General features: G+C 52.7%; 1 protein-coding gene across 1 annotated transcript in view; it reads right to left on the reverse strand.

The window, feature by feature from the left end:
- The window catches only part of GALNT2 (polypeptide N-acetylgalactosaminyltransferase 2), a 175,112-nt gene extending 157,290 nt beyond the window's left edge, over positions 1-17,822 (reverse strand). Inside the window, exon 1 of the mRNA XM_020900443.2 lies at positions 17,515-17,822. Within this exon, the coding sequence (XP_020756102.1) occupies positions 17,515-17,640 (126 nt within the window). The 5' untranslated portion in view covers positions 17,641-17,822. The remainder of the gene's footprint in view (positions 1-17,514) is intronic.
- Between the last annotated feature and the right edge of the window lie 315 nt (positions 17,823-18,137).

Here is an 18,137-nt window from a genome sequence, read left to right on the forward strand (position 1 = left end):
CCTGTGGCCTCTCTTGGACTGGGGCACCAAGGCCACTAATGAGTCTATGTAAGGAAGGAGGGCTGGAAGGGGAGGAGCTGAGCAGGTGCGGGCCCTCGCACGCTCAGGCCACCACAGGCGTCCTCAGGCCCCAGGACACAGGGCAGCGCTGGCCCCGGTCAGTGAGGAACTGAGCCACACAGCGGTGGGCACATGAGAAGCTCCCCCTATACTCATAGTTGTTCCCCACCGCAGCATCCCCTGGTCTGTGGAAAAGCTGCCTTCCACGAAACTGGTCCCTGGTGTCAGAAAGTTTGGTGACCGCTGGTCTACTGGATGCAGGTGTGCAGCTGGCTGGGGAGTTCTGGTGTCAACAGTGGCACCTGGTGAGGGACATGGGACGGCGGGGGGCTGTAAGGTCCGGAGATACAGACCCTCCACTCCACACGCGTGTGGCCCAATATTCAAGGGCTGGTCAGGCAGAGATGAGGCCCACCCCCGGCTCCGGCTCCTCTCCCTATTTGTCTCAGGCACTGCTCCCCTCTGTCACAGACAGATCAGAGGATGGGGCGGCGGGGTCCTGCACAGCGGGAGGCTGAGAGAGGCCACGGGGATCTTCAGGCACACGCAGTTATGGCTGCTCCCAGCCACCCAAAGACACCACGCAAACACGCAGCCCGCCCCCAGCCATCACTCAGAAGAAGCCACATGCTGAATGCCGACCACCTTCGTCTACGTTCTCTGGGTATCATTTAACAGCTAAGACAGCTTTTTCAAGGAAAGACCAATGTCTTAAAATGGGATTTTAAATCTCAAAACATTTTAATGTGCTGCAAGTATCAGAGGGTTGCAAGTGATCTTTAGTCACCTCTTAGCCTGGCTGCTGGCTCCCCCATCCTGGCTCCCTAATTAGCACTTTAAATGTGCATGATTTGTGTATGTGCTTTCCTGGCTGCCAGCCTGGGCAACGGCTAGGTTTCTAGGTTTCGTCCACTGTATCTACATGTACAGACCTGAAACTACACCTTCCTTCTTACAGCTCTGACATTCCCTTCCTGCAATAACTGAGTAACACAGGAAGTACAGAAGGTATCAGAGCCAGGCCATCCCCCAGCTTGCGCCAAGGGGCTGGGGCATGGAGCAAGGGGACCCCACAGAGAGGGCCAGCTCTGAGGCCTCAGGAGGAGCTGGCTGCCAGAACGTCTGTGGACTGAAAAGGCAGGACTTGAAGCCAGACACCCATGAAATGACCATCCCATCAGCTCCTCCATCACGCCCATTAATCCAGTAGGTCTGCTTTGCTCTTGGTGCCCCAGGAACGTATAATACACTTTGGCCAATTACAGTATCTTACAATGTAATCCAAATGTGACATTTCTGGCTCCACTCAGCACCAAAACTTCAACCTGAGCAAAAATGAAGCATGCCAGGTCCTCAGCGATTCCACAGGCCCAAGACAGGGAGACAGAACACAGAGGGCAGAGCGCATCTTTACGGGGGTTCTGCCCTGATTCATCTCCTAGTCATCAATTCACACCATGAAGTTACCCTCCCCCTGGGGGGGGTCCGCTCCCAGCAAGGCCCCTGCCCCTCAGAGCAGCCCAGAGTGGCCCCCAAAGCATTTCTGAAAAAGAACAGTGAGTACCCGTGCCAGTGAAATTAAAGGGACCCTTATTAATCTGCACCAGCATTGTCCCTACCAACTCACTAATTTCCATCAGGTCCCTCCCCACAGACAAACACAGCACGGGTAACAGGCAGTCACAGCGGAATTCGAACCCAGGTCTGACATCACAGCCAGCCTCCTTCCATCACCAAAACCGGAGTTCACGATTCCAGGTGGTTTATTCGTCTTGAAATCATCACACAGCGTATCTATTAATCTGCGGTCTAGTTCTAAGTTACCTTAATTAGAGGCATCAGAGAAACCACTCGAACACTGTTCTAATCGACAGAACTAGTCCTGCCCTCACAGGGGTGCTCTGCTGAGATTACTGATTCGTCACTGCCTGTCACTCACCTAGAGTTTCCAAAGCAAGTCAGAAACTGAACTAAGGAAACGACAGGACTGTTTACTAATTAAAGCCTCGTGGGAAAGTTTTCAAATAACACGCTGTATTCACATAATAACAGCTCAAGATATAGAAAAAAACAATTGCCAATTAAGAGTTTTCAAAAACTAATTATACAGTCACATAGTTAAAAACCACATCCTTGCATAGTTTTCAAAGACGTGAGACTAAGGGATAAAACTGGGAAACAGTGTCCTGGTGGGGGAGGGATGGAAATGCTCTGGCCACAGCTTCCTGCCTCTCCCTCTAGCAGACATCAGCAACCCTTGCCAGGGCTGTTTCCTCACTAGAGGGGCAAGACTGCAGACCCCTGTCCTCACCTCTCTTCCAGGGAGAAGGCCCTAGACAAGGTCCATGCAGGCGGAGGTGCTTCCTGAAAAGGAGGCTCTTGGCTTAAACACAGCGTGTGTGTGTGTGGGGGGGGGGGGGGGGGGTAGCCTGGTGCAGTGGGCAGATGCCTGGGGCTGGCGATGCCAACCAGAGGATGGCCCAGCCAGACAAGGGCATGAGCCCCTCCCGCCCTGACACCACAAGACTTTACATCCACGTTTAGGATGTGGCTACCAGGGCCCGCTCTAACTGAACAACAAGGAGAGATGGTACACGCGGGAACCAAGGTACAGAGGGGCTGAGTATCCTGCCTGAGTTTACAGAACCAAACTAGAGAAGCCAGAATTCAAACCCAGGCAGTGGCCCCTGGGCAACACATCCTGTGGGCCCTCTCAGCGTTACAGCTCAGGTCAGCCACCCACCCAGCCCAGAGCTTGATGGCAGCATCGCCCTGGGCTCTTCCCTGCAGACTCCCCCCCCCCCCCCAACCCCTGGCCTGAGGCAGGATGAGCTGGACGCTCTCCAACTGCCCCATGTAGCTGTGTCGAGCTTCCCAGCTGCCCACAGAGACCTGGACACTGGCACAGGAACTCGGCCAGCCAAGTGGGCAGAGCCACCCCCTCCAACCCAGCACATGGGGGCCTGGGCCACCAGATTCATCCCACAGGCAGTCCAGACCCCCACACTCAGCAGACCCCCTCCCTGCAGAAGCCTCAGCTAAACTCTCCCAGGACTAGGAAAGCTTGGCTTTCAAACACCCCTGGGATAGCAGAAAGGAGTGTCAGGCCAACAGGAATCAGAAAATCCCTCTGGGGCAATATGCCACCATGCATTCCCCACTGGTGAGGCAGAAAAACTCTTTAAGCTGAAAACGCTATCTTAAGTATAAACACTTACATGCCAAGTCAGACTCATGCCCATGGAGGGGATACTTTACCTACATTCTGCTTCTTTGGAAAACAAGAGAGACCCAAATAACAGCTTCTTGACGCAGACTGATGGGGGGCCTTGTAAGTCAGCAAGCGCAGACGGAAGACAAGCCTCAACAGCCTCTGCACAGGGATGCCTCATGCGGCCTCTCCTGCCTCCGCAGGCTTGTCCATGAGGTCTAGACGGCCAAGCTATGCCTTGTTCCTGATGCCCAGCCTTAGGCCCGGAGCTCAGACCACCCAAGAATGGCCTGGGCTGGCTCCCGACATCAGCACTTTGCAATGTGAAGGTCAAGGAGTGATCGCCAGCCTGGGCAAGCAGCACCTTCCGGGCTGTAGCAGCAGCTCTGGCAGTGAGACACAAACCTGCCGTTTGTAACCTACTGGCGACTCAGGACTGCGGTTCTGAGACCAGCACGGCTGCCGCCCACTGTCCCTAGAGCCAAATCTTGGGCAGCTTTGGGAATGTTAACATTTCAGCCCCAGCCGTGCTACGTCATGACTGGCGGGGCAAGTTAATAACCTTGGAATCCGCAGAACACTGCCGGTGTGAGGGCAGGAGGCATGCAAGCAGGCAGGCAGGGAAGACTGATGAGCTGCGGCTCAAAACGCTTCAGGCTTCTCGGCCACAGCTCTGATACAAATGTGCAGCACCAGGAATTACACTTCACAGAAAATATGCAGCATCATATATTTGTCAAAAACCTCTCATATACAAGTACAATGTAAAGCATGAGGCTTTCACAATCATATCCTGTGGGGGAAACAAAAAGGAATACTATGTATGTATTAAAGGTCTCCCACCATATGGAATTTAGAAAGATGGTAACGATAACCCTATATGCAAAACAGAAAAAGAGACTCAGATGTATAGAACAGACTTCTGGACTCTGTGGGAGAAGGCGAGGGTGGGATGTTTCAAGAGAACAGCATCGAAACATGTATATCTAGGGTGAAACAGATCACCAGCCCAGGTTGGGTGCATGAGACAAGTGCTCGGGCCTGGTGCACTGGGAAGACCCAGAGGGATCGGGTGGAGAGGGAGGTGGGAGGGGGGACCGGGATGGGGAATACATGTAAATCCATGGCTGATTCATTTCAATGTATGACAAAAACCACTGCAATGTTGTAATTAGCCTCCAACTAATAAAAATAAATGGAAAAAAATAAAATAAAATAAAGGTCTCCCACCGTGGCTTCCCAAACCAACCACAGCTCAAATGGATCGCATGTGACAGCAGGCACAGCGCTTGCGATAAGTGAGCGCACAGGCGTGTGCTCTGCCCTCCAGGTGCCGGCCGCACAAGGAGGAGTCTTCGGCAGGAGTTGGCAGGAGGAGTCGGCAGGAGGAGTCGGCAGGAGTCGGCAGGGTAATAAGACGTCCACGCCAGACGCTGCTGAGCGACAGCGTCTCTGGGCCACTGAGCAATCTGGCCGAAAGTAAGCGCTCTCCCAAACTACCTAAATTGCTACTCTACCATCAAAAGGTTCACAAAAAGTAGCAATTTCCAGAGAATTTAGGTAATTCTTAGAGAAGAAACACTAACAAGCGTAAGAATAGTTTCCCGGTGATACAGGTGACAATTCAGGATCTTAGGTGACCTCTGAAGCATCCTTTTAAAAAGAATCATCACTGGATATTCCTAAATTACAAAAAGATATAGAGGCTTATGTACGTTTTAACTGACTATGATGTTGTAATTTATGAGAAATATATTTTGGTCATTCAGATGACAAAAATATACTTCCCATATATATTTTGTCTTTGGCCTTATTTCTGACTCAGAGCTCCCCAAACACCTTGGGGTTTCCTGAGCAGTAAGAGCCACAGAAGCATCTTTTGTTCTGCTTGGGCTCTTGTCCTCTGATCCACAAGGTGAAATGGGTGTCCTGATACTCACAACGAGCTCCTTTCCACCACTGCTGGGCTGATGTCAGTGAGGAGGCCTTTGGAAGTGCCTGCACACGGGGGCTGGTTGCAGAGAAACCAACCATGAATAGAGGGGTGCAAGCTTCAGCCCCATCCCGTGACTTCCTCGAGGGAGAGGGGCTGGAGTTTGACTCAGTCACCAACAGTCAATGACTTGATCAATAGTGTCTGTGGAGCGAAGCCTCCAGAAACCCAAGAGGACGGAGCCTGCAGAGTTCCGGGCTGGGGAACCGGAACACGTCCATGTGCCACCAGGCTGGGTCCCAAGCACCAGGAGGAGAAGCACCTTCCTTGGAACCTTACAGCTGCTGCTCTGTGTCTCTTCACCTGACTCAACCTGTATCCTTGAATATCGTTTGTAACAGTTCAGTGAAGTGAAAGTGAAGTCGCTCAGTCATGTCCAGCTCTTTGTGACCCCATGGACTGTAGCCTACCAGGCTCCTCCATCCATGGGATTTTCCAGGCAAGAATACTGGAGTGGGTTGCCATTTCCTTCTCCAGGAGATCTTCCAGACCCAGGGATTGAACCTGGGTCTCCCACACTGTAGGCAGACGCTTTACCATCTGAGCCACCAGGGAAGTACATAAATGGGTTTTCTACTCCAGCCAATTAACTGAACCCAAGAAGGGGTTCCTGGGAACCTCCGATTTATAGCATGTTGGTCAGAAACACAGGTGACAGTCTGGGCTTGCACTTGGCATCTGAAGGAGGGGAGTGTGGGGACGGGCAGTCTGCAGGACTGCAGCCTTGCCTATAGGACCTGATGCATTTCCAGGGGGACAGTGTCAGAACTGGGCCGAATGGCAGCACATTCAGCTGGTATCTGGGCACTGACTGTTGTGGAGGGGAAGCTCACACCCCCCCCCACACACACCCCACACAGCTACTGGAAACTGGGAGTAGAAACCTTTCACTGACTGTATTACAAAGTCTTAATTTGCTTTTTATTTTAAAAATACTAGTTTCTGCTGGTTTGCTAACTTAAGTTACATACACCTATAAAATTTTTAAACTTTTTAAATAAAATTTTCTAAGTAGGCAAAAATAAAGTAGTATTATGAACCCCAGGTGCCCATCAGTCATACAAGAGCACACTCAGTCAATCTTGTTCCTTCACAGTCTTCCAACAGAGGTGGTGTCACTGTGTCCATAAATACTTCAGTTTATATCTATAAAAGGTAAGGATTTTCAAAAAACATAACCACAAGGCCATTCAGTTCAGTTCAGTTCAGTTTAGTCACTCAGTCGTGTCCGACTCTTTGCAACCCCATGAACTGCAGCATGCCAGGCCTCCCTGTCCATCACCAACTCCCGGAGTTTACTCAAACTCATGCCCATCGAGTCGGTGATGCCATCCAGCCATCTCATCCTCTGTCATCCCCTTCTCCTCCTGCCCCCAATCCCTCCCAGCATCAGGGTCTTTTCCAATGAGTCAACTCTTTCACATGAGGTGGCCAAACTATTGGAGTTTCAGCTTCAGCATCTATCCTTCCAATGAACAAGGCCATTACTGCCACTAAATAAAATACTGGTGCCTTAAATTTCATCCACTATCCAGTCCCTATTCAACTGACCCCTGATTATTGTTTCTCAGGTCCTTCTCTAGTTATTTTGGTGAGCAACTGTGAACTTCTTAAGGGTGGCAGAACACCATGTTCACGTCTACAGACCCCAGCGCTCAGCAGGGCACCTCGCAGCCAGAAACGCTCAAAAACCTTCCAAAGGTGCTCATCAACTGTGCACCTCTCAAAAAGTAAAAAGCAGGAAGTCCCTCAGTTTACAAGGATTGTGGGGACTGGAAGTGAACAGATGGAGATGCACACGTTTTGATGAGGCTACCACTTCCCCTCATCATGGTCAGGGCCTGGAGCTGGGATCTCATAGAAGAAGGTAACGGACATTCGAGAAAAAGGAAGGCTCTAATCATGACTTCTTAGATGCACTTTATTTCCACAGTCTGAGATGAGATTGAGGTGGACCTCACAGTGATCAACATCTTCTGTCTACCGCTACAGCTGTCTACCTCTTTCTGCTTAGTGACCTTTTACTAATGCACCAAACCTCTCTGACCCTCAGTTTCCTCATCTTCAGAATGGGAATAGTTCCTGTAGCTAAGAACGATCATGGCCTGGGCCGTAACACACCATCATGACTGGCACTGCCTCAGACACAAGACCCACTCACAGCAGAGTCTGCATGATGCAGGTCAGTGCCTTGGAAGAAACTTCCAGAAGCAATACTAAAGCAATGTAATCTCCAGACACAAAATCAAGTGGGAGAGAAGTGGAGGGTGAACTGAGAAGTTAGGCAAAATTCCCAGGAGAGTCACAAGCTGGCCAACTCTATACGATGCCAAGCGATGGTGAGAGCCCAGGGCCCTCAGGAAACACTGCATCCACCAGAGCTTGGAGGTACAGAGGAAGAAGACTCTGGTCTCAGATGAACAGACACAAACATCTCTGAGGCAAAACACAGACACTGGAAGACGTATTTCACATATATTTTCCTTATTATCTAGGCACAAGAGTGATAATAGGAAAAATCGATGTCTAATTAAGTCTAAAAGAGCTCTTTAAATAAGTAGAAAATAAAAATGTTAACTGATAAGAAACCACCATGTCACAGTTCAATGGAAATTGTTTTTTCTTTCCTAGTGGTACAAAAGATAATGGTTTTACAAATAAAAGCATCTTAGATTTGACAAAAAAATGGTATATTCCAGACACAGGGACACATCAGGAGTCACCAGAAGTGAGACAGGAAGGAAAACAGGTGCAGCACTGACTGTGCAGGGGAATGGGAGTGGGAGGAGGGAATGGAGAAGGGGGACAAGCCTTGAAGGTCACAGAGCCAGAGCTCACAATCTAGGTCAGTGGGGCAGCCCCTGCGGTAGGGAGGGCCAGGGCAGTGACTCCACGGCCTCCCAGGCCAGGCCAACCGGCTCAGCATCCAGGATGGTCACACACCTTCACAGGCAGGAGGCAGCGTTCGTTTACGGGTGTTGCTAAAACACAGGCCTTTACTCCTGAGGTTCCCACTGGGTGACTCGTCTGTGTGTCCCCCTCTGGAGCAGCGCCCTCCGGGAGGAGACAGGCTCCCTTTCTGGATGCGCCTCTGAGGCAGAGGTGAGGAAACCCTGGATGGTGGCTCCTGAGTCGGAAGTCTTTACAAGGACCTTTCCTCTGCATCCACGTCCACGTGCTGGTTTTTTATCCAGAAACACACTGGCAGCATGGCACATACCCCAACAAGGCATCTACAGACCCCTCGTGAATGCCAGTAACTACCAGGAAAAGCGGCTGATGCTCTTGCTTGAAAACTCCCTAAAGGAGCTGCAGGCAATGAAATCACATGTCCACTTTATTTCCTACAAATGCCACAGATCCCAGTGCTTCAACACAACCCCATTGCCAAGAACAACCTCTCCAAAACCCGGGGACCAGGCAGGCCCCTAACCCCCTATTTCCTGCAGATGAGAAACCACAAGCCTCCCGACCCACAGCCACTCACAGAGACAATACCCCAGTGGGACCTTCGTGCAGGAGCAGGGGCACAGGCCAGCGGGACTTCTCATTAAACGGCAATGTGTGTGGAGAGCACTCTACAAATGCGCCGTGTGACGGAGTGGTGAGCCTGATAGTGGACGGGGAACAGCGATCACCAGGTCAGCCAGCCCTGCAGAGACCAACTCAGAAATCACACCACGAAGGCTGCTGCCTGAGCACAGGCCACAGAGTCAAGCAACAAATTAACCTGCAGCACCTAACGTGGTCCCCAGCCCGAGGCGGGAGGGGGCGAACCGGGAACGTGGGTTCTGTTAACCAGAACACTCCTCACCCAGGACTCCTTGAAGAACAAGAATGAAAGGCCCGAGAAAGAGAAAAACAATTATCAAATACTAACACATAAACATGGAACCTAGAAAGATGGTACTGATATTTGCAGAGCAGCAGTGGAGAAGACATGGAGAACAGACTTGTGAGCACAGCTGGGGGGAGAAGGAGAGGGTGGGAGGTTTGGACAGAGTAACCTGGAAACACACATTACCATATGTAAAATAGACAGCCCATGGGGATTCCCTGCGTGACTCAGGAAACTCAAACCCGCTCCCTAACCACCTAGAGGGCTGTGATGGGGAGAGAGGTGGAGGGACATTCAAGCAGGAGGGGAAATGGGTAAACAAACCTAAGGATGATTCATGTTGATGCTCGGTAGAAACCAACGCAATACTGTAAAGCAATTATCCTTCAATTAAAAATAAGTAAATTTTTTAAAAAAGAACGAAAGACCTGACCTTGCCACAGGATAGAGGAAACTCCACCACTGACAGACCAGAGGCAACAGATTCCCAGAAAGAAAACAGGCTCAATATTTAGCAAAGGAAATCAAGGCATAGCGAGCATACCCAACAGGTCAGACACTCTGAAGCTGGAGTTGCCCCTGCTCTGGGTCTTGGCTCAAACCTGCTCAACCTGCACCTCGCAGGCACCAGCCCTTCTCTCTCTTTTTTTAAATATAAATTCATTTATTTTAATTGGAGGCTAATTACTTTACAATATTGTAGTGGTTTTGCCATACATTGACATGAATCCACCATGGGTGTACATGTGTTCCCCATCCTGAACCCTCCTCCCACCTCCCTCCCCATCCCATCCCTCTAGGTCTTCCCAGTGCACCAGCCCTGAGCACTTGTCTCATGCATCCAACCTGGACTGGCGATTCATTTCACATATGATAATATACGTGTTTCAATGCCATTCTCCCAAACCATCCCACCCTCGCCCTCTCCCACAGAGTCCAAAAGACTGTTCTATACATCTGTGTCTCTTTTGCTGTCTCGCATACAGGGTTATCGTTACCATCTTTCTAAATTCCATATATATGTGTTAGTATACTGTATTGGTGTTTTTCTTTCTGGCTTACTTCACTCTGTATAATAGGACTCCTCCAGTTTCATCCACCTCATTAGAACTGATTCAAATGTATTCTTTTTAATGGCTGAGTAATATTCCACTGTGTATATGTACCACAGCTTTCTTATCCATTCGTCTGCTGATGGGCATCTAGGTTGCTTCCATGTCCTGGCTATTATAAACAGTGCTGCGATGAACACTGAGGTACATGTGTCTCTTTCAATTCTGGTTTCCTCGGTGTGTATGCCCAGCAGTGGGACTGCTGGGTCATATGGCAGTTTTATTTCCAGTCTCTCTTTACTGTAACCTGGCCCTGCCTGACTCCTGACCCCTCCAGGGCCCCCCTCTCTCCTCTGCACTCAGCCCCTTCTCACGCTGCGTCTTTTCACTACCCATCACCGTGTTTGGTCCCACTGCCCCCAGGGTGAAAGTTCCCCAGGGGTTGAGATGATGTCTCCGTTCTACTCACTGCTGTAACCCAAATACCAAGGAGTGCCTGGCACACAGCAAGGCTCAAGTAGTACTCATCAGAAGAATCGATGAAAGGGCCCACAGCCTGTTTTCATGTCTGCTCCTGCCAGCAGGCAGCAGAGACTTCAGGACAGACAGAGGCCTGAGGACAGGAACACGGGAAACATTTCACACAGCAAATGGTAAGGATGGAGAACGGAATTTAACGGAATGACCTCCCGTGGAGTATTCCTGTGGGTGCATCCTCTCTAGAGCACCTTCCAGGAACATCCCACCACCATCAGAAGATCTGGGCACTGGCAGCGCATGGAAGGAACCCAGGAAGCCTGGAAAGCAAGGGCCCCATCCAGCAGGGAGAAAAAAGAAGTCAAGTTCATGCTGACCACAGCAGTGCTTCTTAAGTGAAGGCGAGCCTGTCCCCAGGGATGCCTGGCAAGGCCTGTAGACATGGTGACAGCTGAGAAAGGTGGTTCCACCAGCATCCAGCAGAAGCTGCTAAACATCGACAGTGCCCGGGCCAGCCCCCTGCCCCCAGCAAACGTTATCTGGTTCAAAATACCAACTGTGTCAAGGCTGAGGGGCCCCCCCAGGCACCCCTGTCCCTGCCAGAATGCTGGTCCTGGTTTGGGCTCTGGGAATTCAGCAACTCTCTCCCTGGTGCCCAGGCCAAGCCTCCTCCCAGAGAGTCACTAGACAGGACCAGGTACCCAGACCAAGGGCAGGCTGAGTCACAAGTGACCAGGTGCCCCTCTAAGAGTGGGCACAGGGGCGCAGGACTCCCAGAGCCGAGGAAAGCTATTTGAAGGCCAGGAGTGAGATTCTATGTGACAACGGTTTTGTTTTTTTCAAATCCAGCCACATTGAATCACTGCCATCTTCGTCCTGTCATGCTAAGAAACCCAATCTGTACAAAATGACACTTTCTTCCTGGGCCTATAATACTGGTCATGACTAAATGCAGAAACGCCCAGGGCCTCGGTCTGCCCTGTAGGAGGCAGATGCGAGCAGGAGCCTGGGCTCGGGAGGTGGAGAAGGCGGTGCTCGTCAGGGCGGAGCTCCTCAGGGAAGGACTTGTTGGCTCTTTAAGCCTGTGGGAGAGGCTCTCCTGACTGGACAGGTAAACTGGACAAGTTTCACTAGAACCTCCACACTGGGGGTTCATCCTTCAGGTCAAATGTGTGGCCAAAGGTCAGCGCATCCTCACACCCGCTAGGAAAACAAGGTCAACTCTCCTTGGAGGGCAGCGGTGTCTGTAGGAGGCTGGCGCCAACACGCTCGACATAACTCTCCCCACGGAGGAGGGCTCCTCGCCACACGGGGCCTGTGCCAGGTCCCACCCAGGCGGCATCTGGGGCAGTGCCGGGAGGTCCTCCCGAAGGAACCACACCATAAGGCGGCGTGGTGGCGAGGTCCAAGGCCACGGTGGTGGGACAGGCATCCCCGGCAGCAACCTGGCATCACAGGCTTCTTCGAGGGGAGGCCGCGCTGCAGGTCAGGACAGTGAGGCTGGGCCAGCACCTGCTCTGAGGGACGCAGCGTCTCTCCAGGAGCCACGCTCAGCTACCTAAGGACAGCCGTGGCGAGGGTCCCGAGGCCCTGCAGCGGGGGTGGGTCAGGAAGCAGGGGTCTCCAGGGGAGAGCGGGGCGGGGGAGAGGTGCAGAGGGGCCCTAAAGAGGGGCATTCATCTAACATCCATGTGGAAGGCTCCCACCATCGTGAGCTGTGTGACATGGTCATGGGTGTGCTTTCACTCCAACGCCCGTCCGGCTCGCAGGACAGGGCTCATGGGGACAAAAGAGGAAGAACAAACAGGGGGCGTGGGCTTGGCCAGTTTGGGCTGTTCTCTCACCCCATGATTTCTGCTGGGCCACTAGGAGACTTCACAGATTTCTCCCAGGAACACCTTGCCTTCTGCTCAGGATCTTGGCCAGAACCCAGCAGTCAGCTCCTATGTGAGCCTCATCTCTGCCCCAGGCAGCCTACCACCTCCCTCCACTAAGCCACGTGCCACTGGATTTGCTAGAGGTTCAGGCAGCAGGGCGCTGCCTGTCTTGAAATCAGCATCTTCCCAAAGTGATTTCTCTCTCCCTAGAGATCTCAGAAACATGAATGGCAGCAATAAATTGTGTGTGTGTGTGTATAAAATCACATAATTATAAACAATATAGTCTCATATACATAATTATATACATGTCTCCCCTTGCCCCACCCCAACTGTTTTTCTGACCTCCTCTCAAATACCTCTTCCCCTGATCCAAACAGGAGACCCACCTCTCACCAGCAGTTGGGATGGGAGACTCAAAAGGGGCCTGAAGCCCCCACAGAACACTAGCAACTCCCCAGGCGCCCCGAGCCCACCCCAGGGGCCAGACGGAGCCCAGGCAAGCGAGCCTGCTCCATGCTGGGGACGGCGGGCTCTGTCTCACCCTCACCAGAGGGCTGGGGAAAGAGCCCCTCAGCTCTTGCCATCGGTCATAGCCTGCTCCTGTCATGTGTGAGCCCCAAGGCGCTCCAGAGGAGTGACACTTATATTTTCTTTAGAAAAAAGTTCCCCTAGAGAAACTTTGTCAGATTTGCCATTTGTCAGATTCCCTGACTGTACAGCGGCTTTCCCCAACTCCTGCATGCCTGATCTCAACTTCAAACCCTCCTTTCAAGCGGAATTTAACTGACTGGCTGGCAGGGTGCGGCCCGGGCCCCTCCTCAGCCCCTCATGGACATGCTTACAGATCTGCTGATGTCCACGAAAGCATGCGGCAGCCACTGTGTCCCGCCTCACCTCCCACGTGTGGGTGATGACAGCCACCTCCCCTCCTGCCAGGAGAAGCAAGCCTGCAGGCGGAGGGTGAGTGGGGCGCCTACAGCCTGCTTGTCAGGGGGACCGGCCTCCTCACCGCAGGAACCCCACTTAGGGTCACGATAAGTGGCACCCCACTGGTTTAAACGACCACCAAAGAAGGATATGTCCTGCACCCACTCTCCTGGTGGCTTCCCACAGACAGGAGCCCCACTCTGACACCGCAGCTGGAGACAAGAGAGCTGGCATGCTGCCCAGACCACTTTGCAAAAAGTAGTCTTTGATGCCACTCAAGGTCATGGTACCAGCCCAAATGAACCAACCAAACAATCTGGGAGGAATGGATGAAGGACTTAAAAAAAACACCTCTAAAGAACAAGAAGATGACAGTTCAATATATTTTCCTAGTTCAATATACTTTCAAGAAGATTCTAGGCTTTCTCCCTCCCCACACCCCACTCTGGACCCCATCTACTCAGCACCTACTATTTGCCAACACCTACTAATGGCATCTAGTCTTTAGCTACAAGAACTATCCCTATTCTAAAGATGAGGAAACTGAAGGTCAGAGAGGTTCAGGAAATTAGTAAAGGTCACTAAGCAGAAAGAGGTAGAAAGCTAGTCTCATCTCAGTGCCAATAAATGGATCTGTGCCATTCTCCTTAAATGTCTACCGCCCGGCTCACAAAACACCAGTGGTTCCCTATGGACAATCAAACTATGACCAACAAGTCAGCTCAGCTTGGCATTCAAGGCCCTTTATGATTTAGTCCCAAACTCTTTCGATTGTACACTCTCATATTCCCCTACAAATGTACCCACTCCAGCCACGTGAAGCCCCTCAGTACTTTTAAAAAGAGGTCAACCCCTCTCCTAGAAAGCTCCTCCATACCTGACCCAAAGGCCCCCAGCTTGGGACCCAGGGCAGGGACTGCAGCACCTGCTCACGGAAGAAGGGCAAGGGGAAGTGAGCAGAAGGACAGGCCCCGGTCAGGCCCTACGAGAATGCCTTCCCTGCCTCTCAAGGGTGCGGGAGCACAGACAATGGGTCCTGGGCTACACATACTCTCTCTCAGGAGACCGTTCTTCACATACTAGAAAACCCTTCCCTCTCCAACCAAAAGAGCCACACTTCACCCAGAGGCACGTTCATTTCAACAGAAATTCCTTCCTTTCTCTGCAGCTCCATCATGCCAAGATACCAAGGCCCAGAGGAGGCTTAACATGATTAAAATTTTTAAGTATTTAAGATGCTCAAAGGCGAGGCATCCTTGAAGTGCAAATCATCAATTTGGGGGAAAGAGAGAAACATAGGGGAGGGAAGGCTCTATGCAAAAGTAAATAAAATATAATTTTAAACAACATTGTGCACAAAGGTCAGGTTTGTGCATATATGGTCAGATTGTATTGACCATACAACCTGAACTTCAGCATTGAGTCCTGATTAGCGCAGTCTCTGCTCCTATTGAGTCGATTAAACCTGCATTGTAAGGTGAGTGGGTTCTTTGGGTTTCACCAGATGGAGAATAACCATCCTCAGAGGAGTTATTCAACAGGCAGGGCACACAGTGACAAGCCTGGGCTGGGCGCTGAAGCAGCAGAAACTCTAGTCAGGCTTCCATCAGACAGACAATACCCCAAAGCCTAATACTGAAGCCTGGTACCCGGTGGGAAACGTCAAGGTGAAGAGAAATTGACTAAATGTGGAATTAGAGCCTTGACTTGAATGGTACAAGATGAGAGAGGAAATATAAGTCCACTTACACCTAAAAAACTATAGCTAGTATTTAAGTTCTGCCTATATACACATACTACCTTAGCATTTTTATGCTTATACTTTACAAGCCAGAAAATCTATACATTTCCTTTTATCGCAAGGATGAACTAAATTTGAAGAGACTTTCTAGTCTCTGGATCCATGGAAACAACTCAGGAGGGAGAAAAGACCATGCAGTTTTATATTCTAGACTAAGAAATTCAGGACACAGGTTTTATTGACTCCTCCAGAAATGCTTTTAGGGTGTTCTCTTTAACATAAGGGTCCAAGCCATGTTAATGAGTCTTCTCCAATTTCAAAAGCTATTGCATGTACACAACTCTTCTTCAACTGACAAACTGCCAAACCATTCTAATGGCTAGGATTAAATTTTATGGTTCATTGACAAAAAGAATAGAATCCCCAAATCACCAATCCATGTACAATTGTTCATTTCCCACACTTTTTTCTATGTGGTCTCTGAACCTTCCTACTGCCACCTGGCCACAAGGAGTTCTAGGAGCATTACTTTTTTTTTTTTTTTTTAACTAAGGATCAACTGAAGACCCTTTAAAACCCATCCAGCAGCTGAAGCCCACCACGGAGAAGTCAGCCCCTCCAGACGCTAATGCCATCCTGTGCTATTTCCAATCACATGTGCTAATGAAAGCTGCAGACCCAGGAAAGGGGATCACAAAGCATGGCTTGTGTATTTGGTTTTCTTTCACATGAAAGGCAGGAACCTTTGCCAGGTCTCACCAGCACACCAGGCTACATGGTCCTGCGAAAGCACGGTTTGCTGGGAAGCAAAGCTTTTGAAATAATTCCAGTTTCATACGACCACAGTTTTCAAAGGGCTGCACTGCGTGCCCTGGGTGCACCGCTCTTTACCATCCAAGGATGAACAAGCCCCATGGACCTGAATAACAGTTCCTTGGATTAAAACAGGGAAAAGATAGGGCTAAGAGAACCTGTCAGCTCAGAAACAAGCTAGGCCAATTCTGTACATGAGAAGCCTTTTCCTTTATGCCCCTCTAGATATAGCCTAAGAAATTTACCATGAATCAAATAAGACACCTGTCTCCATCTGATACCTTTAGCTGAGAATGAAGGAAAGAAGGACGGACCGAAGGAAACCTCTTAAGTAGCCAGACCTCAGCGTTGACATTTATGGACTGACTTTAGGGCTAAAGTCTTTTCATCCAGTTACTAGCGTCTTGCTTGTTCCAGGATACCGTTCTCTGGTTCCAGCTCAACCACTGGTCCACCTTCATTAACTCAGAATCTCCTGGATTTGCGCCGACACTAAACGTCACAGTATAGGGGTTACACGGTGTGGGGTCACTTTCAAAGCCTGGCAGTTACCAAACACGACAAACACCGCTGGCGGCATGCGCACCGCCCAGAGCCCCGCTCTCCCAGCAGGATCGCAAGGCCAGGCGCCCTAAGCGCTCCATTTCCTTCCTAGCGCGGCTGGCAGTGCACAGCGGCTCACGCGGTCCCCACGGCCCAACCCCTCGGCCCTGGGAACCCGTCTAGAACACACTCAACAGAGGGACCACCCCACTGAACAGGAGCGAGGGGCTGGGCAAGGCCGGCGCCGGGGGGCCGCGCTGAAGGGCCGGCCGAGCCGGTCAGGGCGAGCACCGGGGCAGGGAGGAGACAGTCGGGGGTGTGGGCGGCCGGCCTCACCCGGGGCGCGGGGGCCTTCCGCCTGCACCGCCAACGCGGTCTGTTCCGCCGGGCGCGGGGCTGGCTGCGCCCCCGCCCCCAGGGGAAGCGGGCCGAGACCCAGAACTGCCCCCTCCCCGCGGCGCGGCGACGAGGGGACGTAGGGGGGCTGCAGTGGCTGGTTTCAAAGGGCTGAAAAGAAACTTGGACTCCTCTCTCCCAAGGTACGTGACACGTTGAAAAGGCAGCCGCCTCTCTCCCTTCCCCCCACCCCCTTTTGTGCTTCCCAGTACTCTCACCCCCAAACTTCTCACCGCAGGGGACTGGGCTCCCGGCGGCCGGACGACACTCAAATTAAGAGGAGCGGAGAGCGGGGACAGGGGGCGACTAGAGGCGTCAGCGACCCCAGCCCCGGGAGCTGCACGGGGTCGCCCCCTCCTGAGCCCGGAGAGCACCGAGCGGCCGGCGGCGCCCCCCGCCCCAGGGGCTCGGCCGCGAGGCCCAAGGCGGGGGCGGATGGCCAGAGCCGAGATCCGGGCGGAGATGGGCAGGACGGACCAGGAAACCCGGCGGTGCGTCCGAGCGAGGGGCTTCGGCGGCGGGGCCCGGGCGCATGGGCGCCGGGGATTCCAGGGGCCGGGCCGCGGGCGGGCACCTCACTCACCTTCCTGCCAGCGCCGCCGCCCGCGCCCGCGGCCAGTGCGGAGCCGCCCCCCGAGTACATGTAGTAGGCGATGCCCAGCACCCACAGGAAGGCGAAGCAGAGCAGCATCCGCGAGCGCCGCCGCATCCTCCTGACTCGGCCGCCGGCCGCGGCCGCTGCTCGCGAGTCTGCCTGGGGCCGCGGCGGGCGCGGGCCGGGGAGGAGCGGAGGAAGGGGAAGGGCGCGGCGGCTCCTCCTCCGGCGCGGCTGGCGGCGAGGGCGGCGCGCGCCCAGCGCCCGAGCTCCGCCCCGGCCGGGAGCGCCGCTCGGCTCCCGAGCAGGAAGCGGCAGCCGCGGAGGCGGCCAGCGGGTCAGGGAGCAAAGGGCGACCAATCGGCGGCGGCTGTGGGGGCCCGGCGGGGGCGGAGGAGGGGATTACCGCGTCTCCGCGGCGGCGGCTCGGATGCCCCGCGGGGAGTGCCTCAGCCGGCCGCCGCCCGGCCACCCCTGTGAGTGACAGGTGGTCGCCGGGGCCCCGGGGAAGGCGTGCACACGTGCGCACACACACAGGCGCCCACACCGGGGACAGCGGGTTACCGCTTCCTCGCGCTGCCGGGCGGAAAGCACTACCTCCTTGGTCCTCA

This window comes from Odocoileus virginianus, unplaced genomic scaffold (assembly GCF_023699985.2).
Source record: "Odocoileus virginianus isolate 20LAN1187 ecotype Illinois unplaced genomic scaffold, Ovbor_1.2 Unplaced_Contig_14, whole genome shotgun sequence".
Classification (NCBI taxonomy): Eukaryota; Metazoa; Chordata; class Mammalia; order Artiodactyla; family Cervidae; genus Odocoileus; species Odocoileus virginianus.